The sequence below is a fragment of the Mustela nigripes genome, chromosome X (assembly GCF_022355385.1).
Source record: "Mustela nigripes isolate SB6536 chromosome X, MUSNIG.SB6536, whole genome shotgun sequence".
NCBI classification, from domain to species: Eukaryota; Metazoa; Chordata; class Mammalia; order Carnivora; family Mustelidae; genus Mustela; species Mustela nigripes.
Genome location: NC_081575.1, coordinates 45,044,503 through 45,054,628, shown reverse-complemented (window position 1 = coordinate 45,054,628; position 10,126 = coordinate 45,044,503). Strand labels below are relative to the sequence as shown.

The following is a 10,126-nucleotide window of genomic DNA, read 5'->3' as shown; positions in this document are numbered from 1 at the left end:
AAAAAAAAAAAAAAAAAAAAAAAAAAAAAAAAAAAAAATAATAATTTAGTTAGAAGTTAGGAGAGCTAGGGTTAAAAATGTAAGTAGATTACACTTTAGAATATCAAATGACAAAACAATAAATGCTGTGAAGTGTGACTTCATTCCTCATCTGCAGCAAGTAAAGTTCTTTGAACATGGGAAGATAAATATCTTCCAATGTTGCTTTAATATTCCTAGAATAGTACTTCTCAACTGTTCTTCATTCTCTGACATATATGAATTTTATATGCCCTCATAAATTTGGAAAAGAAAAAAAATAAATTTGGAAAACAGATATGGATAGGGGAGAAAGATTTTATACTCAGAATCAAAGCCCATCTTAGTGTAGCTTGATCGCAAGATCTTAGTGATATAATGGTGCACTCTCAAAGGAAGACTGGGATATACGGTCTTTGAAACACAGGAGTTTCTCATGATGATAGCACTTCTTTACATTTTACCATTAAAAAAAAAGCAATAGGAAATAGGAAAGCACTGTCAAAAACTAGGTTCAAAATGGAAAGAGAACTAAGGCTGATAATGGAGTTACAGCTTAAAGGATATGGAACAGATGTAATAAAACCAATGTTTAATGTATACTCCTGTTTAAATTCAGAATATTAAGAGAGTAAAATAGCTCTGTAATGCTGTCCACTGTGGTCACAATAAACAGTACAGTTCCTCAGGTTGTCAACTGTTAACATACTAAGAATATCTTTTAAATATTTTATTTTCCAGAAATCAGATACACCAGAAAATTCTTTAGGTTGGAGAAATATGGTCATATAGCAAAACTCTGACCTGCCAGTACAGAGTTCCAGTTTGGGACAATGAAAAATTTCTGGAGATGGATAGTGGTGAAGGTTGCCTAACAACAGGGATGTATTTAATGCCACTGAGTTGCACACTTAAAAATGCTTAAAATGGCAGTTTTGCATTATGTATATCTGGCCACAATAAGAAATGTAATAAAATACTGAAAAAAGTTAAAATAAAAGACAAAAGCACCTTCTCCTCCCTCAACCACAGCATGAAGGGCAGGCAGTTGCCCTGCAGTCAACCTATCACTCAGAGGAAAATGCATGAGCAAGTAATAAACCTTTGTTTTTCTGTTATCACCTAAGTGATCCTCTCTTGAATAACAATTATGAGTTAATTAATTAATTTTCATAAGGGTTATTTTAAATGAAAGAGTGGTTTTGTGACAAACCATAAATGGGATCTGATATGAAAGTTCAAGTATCTGGCAATCCTACAATTTGATTATATTTTTGTATGGTGTTAGCCTTTGGTGAGAGAAAGAATCAACTAATTTTCTATTGATGAAAGTGTTTAGTCTTTTTTAAAATTTTACTTACTTTTCAGAGAGAGAGGGAGAGCACAGGCAGGGGGAGTGGCAGGCAGAGGAAGAAGCAGGCTCTCCACTGAGCAAGAAACCCAACGTGAGACTCAACTGGAGGATCCTGGGATCATGACCTGAACCGAAGGCAGACACTTAACTGACTGAGCCACCCAGGTCTCCCAAGTGTTTAGTCTCCTTATTTCTTTCCTACAGGAATGTTTACATGATTTGAAAAAACAAAATTTTCGTAAAAATTTGGAATGGGCCAAAAAAACTATGACCTACAGCAGTGGGTAGTAAGAAGAAAAATAAGCTTTTGAGTTGGTCAAATAGATTCAAATCCTATCTCTACTTCTAACTATATATCCTTGAGCAAATTGTTTAACCACTCTGAGCCAGTATTTTTTTTTTAATCTAAAAAGTACAGAAACACAATGTCTCTCCCAGGACATGGTGATTATTAAATGAAACAAAATTTAAAAAAATGTTTAACACACATAATCACTTGATAAAGTATGCTTGTTTACTAATTCAGTAGCTCAAGGTTTTACTTAACATTATATATAATAACTTAATTTCAGGGGTGCCTGGGTGGCTCAGTCCTTAAGTGTCTGCCCTTGGGTCGGGTCCTGATCTCAGGGTTTGGGATCCAGCTCCACATCCGGCTCCCTGCTTGGCCGGAAGCCTGCTTTCACTCTCCCACTCCCCCTGCTTGTGTTCCTGCTCTTGCTCGCTTTCTCTCTCTGTGAAATAAATGAAGAACATCTTTACAATAACTTTATTTCAGATCAGAGTAATTTTAGAGATCATCTAGTCCAACGTTTCTGAATCTTAGCACTATTGTCACTTGGGCCCACATAATTCATTGTTGTGAGGGGCTATTCTATGCATGGTAAGACATTTAACAGCATCCATCCCCAGCCTCTACCAAGTAGAAGTTGGTAGCACTCCCCAGCTGTGACAAACAAAAATATCTCCAGACATTGACACATGTCCCTTATGCAGCAAAATTGGTTCTAGTTTATAACTGATTTAGTCTACTGTTCTCATTTCAAAGTAAGGAAGCTAAAAAGCCCAAAGAGGTCATAGGAAACAAAGGATTGGGGAAGTTGAATTACATGATTCCAGACTCAGGTGGATTTGGACTATGAAAAAGTTTCAGAAGTCTGAGAAGAGGCATTAGTAACAGCTGAGGGATGTTTTTAAATAAGTGAAATACAAATATAAGTACCAATAATTAACATCCTGTGGATTAGAATCTCTTATGTTGGTACAAAAGTATTCAATTCAGCTTGTTATCTGCCGTTGATGATACAAAAAGCACAGAGGATTCACTTCCAGAAACTCATTTTTAGAGAACTTTGTTGGATTGTATCTACTCCGAATAATTGCATTATTATGCTAAAGTAAAATACCCTTAGCTTCTGTATCCAAAAATGCAAATAAGTGTGAAATCCAAATTATCCTATTTGAAACTTTCTTATAATACTATTAGACAACACCAGATAATTTAGGATGTAATAGATTTTTGTGATAAAAGAAAAATATTTATGGCCATGAGTCAGAAAAAAAATAATGAATCTATGCCTACAATTTGGTCCACTCTCACTAATGAAATTAAAAAACATACAGGATCTGGGGTGCCTGTGTGGCTCAGTCAGTTAAGTGTCTGACTCTTGATTTTGGCTCAGATCATGATCTGACAGTCCTGAGATCGAACCCTGTGTTGGGCTCTACACTGGGTGGGAAGCCTCCTTAAGATTCTCTCTCCCTTTTAACCAACACCCCTCCCCAAGTGCCAGGCACCATGGCTGCAGGCTCTCTCTCTCTCTCTCTCAAAAACAAACAAACCAAAACAAACAAACAAAAAAACCCAAACAAACAAACAAACAAACAAAAAATCCATACAGGATCTCCGAGGAAAGGAAGATTATAACATCCTTCAGTTTTAAGTATAAGAACTTTCTCTGTTCACTCCAATGAAATGTTCTTTGGTTATCTTGGTAAGTTTAAGCTTATTCAAATTAGATGATTCTATATATAAATGGCTACAATTAAAAAAGGAATCTTACTTGCATTTGTTGCATGACAATTAGATTTAGTTGTACAAAACACTAAATTTCTTCCTCAAGACAACCCATCAGATGTGTTTGGCAATAACTAGCTATTAACTGCTTTAATGCTTTGTTGAAGTGGGAATTTCACAGTCCAACTGATCTTGCAAAAAAACCCAGCATCATAAAAAATGTCTTTGCATCCTATTTTAATAAAGTGACAAGAATGGAGCAAAGCTCAGAAGAATTGTCTGCAATAATATAAATATAAATTTTACTATTAGTCTCAGATGTAGTCAGGTATTAATGAACCAGAGAAATCATCATTTTAATTCTGCAAAGAGCTTATGTGCTTTTTCTCCATGATTACACCTTTTGAGACAGCCTCCCTCAAACATTTTGTCTTAAAACGATTTTTTAATAGCTGATTTGACCTTTACAATTTTTTAATACCATCATATATAGAAAGATAAACAGGGCTCAACACTAAGTTAAAGTAGAAAATGGAACATGTTAACCTTGCCAAGGTGTTTTAACTCTTCCCCCCCCCTAAATGTCACAACCCACTTAAGGAGTCTTCAGAAAGATTATTTGTGCCAGAAATGCAGATTTGTACCTGGGAGCATTATGAACAGTTATAATGTTATCTAGTATCCTTACTTTCTCAGTTTATAAGATTAGTACTTGACCCATAAATTTGTCAAGTTTAGCTATTTTACATAGATTGTTACATTAAAAACATAATGAAGGCTTTCCTATAGCATATTAAGAATTACAAAATACAACGTAATTAAAGAAATAACTGGGAGTACTAGTTACATGTTCAGTATTAACTCTGTCTTTATTTAAACTAAGTCCCTGACCTTCATAATTATTAGCACTTTGTGGCTCATTATCTCTGGAATCCTGCCTGTTTGTAAAGTTATAAAATGAATTCAAGTCCTGTGTATATTTACTTGATCCTATGACAACTATTTGGTGTCAGCACAGTACCATGCCATTCATTCCAACAGGTTAGTAAATGTGAATGGATCTCCAAGACTAGTTTCAGGTGGAAAAGAATCAAAGTTCATACCCTAACAGATATGTGATGAATACAGGAGGCGACATGCTTAGTATTATCATATATTGACACCTAATTAAGGACAGGGGGTCAAAAACGAATAAGTGGTCATTAACCTCGCTCCAGACAGCCCCACCCTGCCAAATGTAAAGAATTAAAAATTAATTCTAACAGTTTGCTAATTATTCCTTTTTTAGATACTACATTTATAATATAATGTGTTTTAGTGTGCCTGTAGTATGTAAGACACCATGGGCAGAATACAGATTTATAATAAACAATGGGGCAGTTTAAGATAGTTTAAGAGTTTGACAAGTGTTATTTAAAATTGTATTTTTCCCAGTTATTTATTTATTCATTTTATAATTTTACTATCAAGCACTACTATTGAGCTCCTTAATATAGCCATGTCTAATCCACCTATATCCTCATCACTTAGCGTAGTGCCTGGCACACACACACATACAGTGTTAAATAAACGATTCCTGAATAAATGAAGGAAAGGCCATTAACTAGGTTTTCTTATGGTGCACTTGAAACTTTACTGAATAATATGGAGACAAAGGTAATTGTTGGGTAATTGCTATGCAAACGGATTATTAACTAAATAAAAAGCCAGCATGTCCTCCAATCTAAAACACAACCCACTTAAAAAATTATTTTTCTTAAAAGGAAGAGGTAAATAAAAGGGATTTGTTTTCATTTTGATTTTTACTATGATTACATTGGGACATCAACACTGGGTGAAAGTTCATTTTTGAGCCATTAAACATTTTTGAAAATGTTTTTTAACACTTTCAAAATTGAATGAAATTGAATGAATTGAATGAATTGAATGAAAAATGAAGTGTCCTGGGGCACCTGGGTGGCTCAGTGGGTTAAGCTGATGCCTTCTGCTCAGGTCATGATCTCAGGGTCCTGGGATGGAGTTCCGCATCAGGCTCTCTGCTCAGCAGGGAGCCTGCTTTCCTCTCTCTCTCTCTCTCTGCCTGCCTCGCTGCCTACTTGTGATCTCTGTCAAATAAATAAATAAAATCTTTTAAAAAAAAAAAAAGAAAAATGAAGTGTCCTATAAAATCTCGTGACTCCTCTTACTACGAATTCTGGGTAGGTATGTGTTTTGTCATATGCCCATTTACTTGGCATTTCTTTTGTTTTGTTTTTATTACCCAATTTCCCATTTGTAACATTGAAAGCTTTTCATCTCCTCTGCTTGGCAATTTCTAATCTCCACTAACATTTGCTCATTATCAACCCCAAGAAAGATGTTGGTTATAGTTGAAAATAGTTTAGCAAACTCCTGATCAAACCACTTTTAATGGATCTATCTGAAGTGGACCTATAATAACTGGAATCCTGACAATTCTTTGTCACTGTTTAGACCAATTTCCTAACGAAGGCTCAAAAAACAAACAAGCAAAAGATACACCATTAAGCAACATTTTTCTTTCTTCTCCTTTACGTATTATTGTACTACTGGCAACCATTTATAGTCTCTATAAATACCTAAACAAAAATATTTTTGAGACCTAACAATGTCTTCGATAGTGTACTGTATCACATATTTATCTTTTGTTAAGTGGAAAGATAAGAGTTTTGGTTTGGAGTGAAACATTAATGAAGGATATTTACCTAAAATGAAATGGTAAGAGGTAACTTTTAGGTAGCAATTATATTTGGTTTTTCACATCCTAGTAAATGGTCTCAACACTAACAACACGATTTCATTACTCACTGAATGTCAAATGGGAACTATGGCCAAAGTTTCTCAGGGCTTATGAATTACTGTCCTACTGCACAGCCATGGAAATGCCATCGAGAGTATCTGCAAAATCATGGTTCATATTTTCAGATCTGAAATCAACCTTGGAGTCTGGCTGGTCTAAAACCTCTATTCCAGAAATTTCAAAACCCAAATTCAGGAAGTTCGTGATCTGTTCAGGGTCACAAAATCTAGTATATGAACAACAGAATTTAAGTTCACTGCACCACTTACCTATGCTAGAGCTCTCATTTTGCCAGCTAGTAATAGTATTTACAGGGTATTGCTGCTACTTTATGAATTTCTATCTCTTAAAGCCATCAAAATATACATAAATACAAAGATACTATAATCAAGCCAGTCACAAAGGCAGGCAAAAAGCCATTTGCTCCGTGAGATATCCATGAGATACTGGAATACTGGAGATACTGTGGAAAGGCCATGACAGCCAGATTGAACTGTGATCTCAACCACCTCTAAAAATTGTTCTTTCCTTCTTTCTAGTTATACATAGTTTGGTATAAAAACAAAAAAAAATCCAGATTTCATATTTTTATCCTGAAACAACTGTACAAATCCAGACTGACTAAAGACACTACAGTCTTTCAACAGTTGCCTTCAATAAGAGAGTTAATAAATAAAGACATCACCATTATCACAGTGTATTTCTGACTTCCATATTAAGTAAGTGGCATTTATGTAATGTGCCTGTGACCAATATTATAAAGGATTTTTTTTTACTGCTTTGCCATTCCTCCAAAGTGAAAGGTGTGAAAGGTTATGAAATAGCACAGAGAGATGTACCACTTAAAAATGTGAAGAGAAAATCATTTTTATGGGGTAATTTTAATGGGGTGTCCTCCAAAGAAAAAGGAACTTAAGTTATTCTACTTCATTTTGTTGTCCACATCTTTCACTTTGGAGGCCAGTTAGCAACATAAGGTAACACACAAATACTGGAAATTAATTACGAAATTGACGATGGCTAAATGCTTTACTGAGCTCTTCTATAGTGGAATCGGTCTCAATAATCTAAGACGCATTTTCAAGCACTGTTTTAAAACACATTTCAATGGCAAAATTTACAGTTTGCTATTAGTAATCTGTTTACTAGTATATAGTATTTTGTGTTAACTAGAAACCACTTATTACTGAAATCGCCAAGAAATCTTTTTATGTTAGGAGTAGTATGTGTTGGCACGTACAACAGCACTTATTAAAATCAAAATCATCTCAGAGATGGGCCCCTAAACCTCGCTCTACAAGGTCACACTCTCAAATAGCCAAAGAAAACTCTCCAAAGTGATTTCTGAAACCTGTGCTTTTACCACACTACTCCTTTATTCTTTTCTTAGTTCAACGCCCTCCACCAGACCCTATGATCCTAAAATCTAATAGCTCCTATTTTAAAGCTCAAGTATACACTCTAACCTTCCCAGATTCCTAACCTCCTTTCTCTTTAAATACCCTACTCCAAGTTTCTACACTGCAGGACGAATTTCACCAAATGGGGTTTCCTCCCTCTTACTTATTTCTTCGGCCTTTAAAAAAAATCTCTGCCCCCTTTCTCCATCAGTCCTCCTTCCCTTTTCCTGACCGTCCAGTTCCACAGCACTTCTGCCTTGCCTCCTCTCTCTCTCTCTCTCTCTTTTTTTTTTAACCAAACCGCACCTCAGCTTCGTAGACCATACTGAGGCACCCTCGCTGGGAGAAAAACTATGTGGTATTTCTCTTCCCTTCAAACTCCTGCCTTGTGAATACCTGCAGCTCCTTTTCCTGGGGATCCCCTTCATCCTTTGTGGGGGCGAAGTAGGGAAGCCCCTCTCTGCTTCGGTCCGTCTTGCACACTCGGGGCTACTACGGCAGGGCGGGGCGGGGCGAGCTTGGCCTTTACTGCGCCACAGCAGGTGGGGGGTGGGGCGATGGCTAACCGCGCCCAGTCCGATCTCGGACAGGCTGAAGAGAGGCAGCGAAGGAGATGGGGCCGCTCCCACAGCCCAGGACGGGAACTCACCTTCTCTGAGGCGAGGGCGGGTGTCTACTTTAAAACTACTGCCCCCCCTCCCCGCCGCCGCCATAGTGGAGCCGCCAAAGCCGCCGCCGCCGTCGCCACAGCCACCGGCAGGCGGGCTGGCAGAGGTGGAGGTGGCGGAGGAGGCAGGCACAATCACTGCCGCCGCCACCGCCGCCGCCGCGCAGGCGGAGGAGGAGGAGGAGGAGGCGGCAGAGACGGTAGCTTCCTGAGGGGAAGACTCTGCCGCCAGCGGCGTAACTGTGCTCGGCGCCGCCGCCATCGCAGCGACGCGCGGACAATTGCACTTGCGCCTCACTCCCGTTAAGCTCTTTTAGCCCCGCCTTCCGTTTAGCCCCTCCCCCTTCACCCCTCTTTTCCACGCTTCAGCTCGAGCCTCGTTCTCGCTCCTTCTCCCCACCAATAGGAACTCTTTAGACCCGCGGGCTGCCCCTCCCCCTTCCCCACCGCCGGGCGTCACCCGTTTCCCTTTGGAGGGGAAGCGATGATGGCCAAGGGCAAAGGGCAAAAAGCGCGGGATATAAAAGCACGTGGGCCTCACACAGTGAGGCCTCTTCCTTTGGAGGAGCTGATCTAAAACTAATTTAAGGTTTAAAATACGTCTGGAAACCAACCGATTTCACCTCCAAAATATGTCTTTCTTGCAGCCCTCAGTACAGAGAACAGAAATAAACAGAATATTTGGTCATGACATTTTCGTCTTGGGGCCGTAAATGACGATTATCGATCCATCTGCCCTTTTAAATTATGGTAAAAACCTGTGAATCTGGTACCCAACCAAAAAGCTGGAATATTACTGATAATTTAAAACTTCTCAACATTTTCCGCCAACTGCCATCCTAAAGAAACCAGTATCTTGATTTACATTTACTATTTCCATGCTCTTGTTACGTATATTTTTATTACATACATATATGCCTAAACAATGTTTTTTACTTTTCAAATTCAGAACATTTTGTATCTTTTTCTAAGTAGCATTTTGGGACGTTTTTCTTTTGCTAAACATTTTGTTTCTAAGATTCACTTATGTAGCTGTAGCTCATTCACTTTTAATGCTGTATAATATCCCATTCATTTCCCTATTGATGGATATGTGTCCTGGTGCTTGTGTGCAAAAGTTTCTCTTGGGTATTCTCCCTTCCAGTTTTATTTCCATTACCCTATTTCAAGTCACCATCTCTTGTCAGAACTATGGCTTCTGTCTTACTGGTCTCCTTTCCTCTGATTTCAATTCCTTCATGGCTCCCACCTCACCACTCTTACTTTATGATTCTGCAATATTAATTATAGATTCCTATGAATACTGTCATTTCATTATGCAATGTTGTATATATTGTTCCTTCTTCCTGAAATGCACTTTCCCCACATTAAGCACATGTCTCATGAGCCCTTATACACTCCTTGAAACCCAGATAATACATTCCTCCAGTAACCTGTTCTGTCACTTAGACTTAATCCCACCCTCCTCTGTGCTGCCCCTATATCCTGTGCATATTTGTATTATGCTCCTTTTTTCTCCATAGCCTGGGAACATTCTGATACAAGAGACAGTTTGTTTTATTTTTGAATACTTGTGCTCCAGCACAGTAGAGTCCTAGAGTCAAGGTCTTGAACCAGTGGTTCCTAAGGCTATGTCCCTAAATCCCTAGGTCTGTCCCACAGAAATGTTTTATTTAACTCTAAAGTTGTTTATTACTTCCTTGTCAATGTTTGAAAGGGTCATTTCATGCCAAGAAAAAGTTTCCTAAAAGCATTTGAAAATTTGGCAGTATTGACTGCATTTCAGATTAGCAAATCTGAAGACTTGGAATACTGGGCTCTCAGGAATATGTCTTTGCTGTTTTGTGGTTCG

The 10,126-nt window shown here is 38.0% G+C and overlaps 1 protein-coding gene across 5 annotated transcripts in view; it reads right to left on the bottom strand.

The window, feature by feature from the left end:
* Positions 1-8,577, bottom strand: part of ZMAT1 (zinc finger matrin-type 1) — a 35,930-nt gene extending 27,353 nt beyond the window's left edge. For 4 of the 5 annotated variants that reach the window (XM_059385489.1, XM_059385492.1, XM_059385490.1 and 1 more), the window contains exon 1: positions 8,257-8,577. In XM_059385489.1, coding sequence (XP_059241472.1) covers positions 8,257-8,536 — 280 coding nt within the window. In that variant the 5' untranslated portion in view covers positions 8,537-8,577. Of the gene's footprint in view, positions 1-8,003; positions 8,236-8,256 lie in introns of those variants that run through there. The other variant, XM_059385493.1, reaches the window with a different exon arrangement.
* Positions 8,578-10,126: the final 1,549 nt, after the last annotated feature.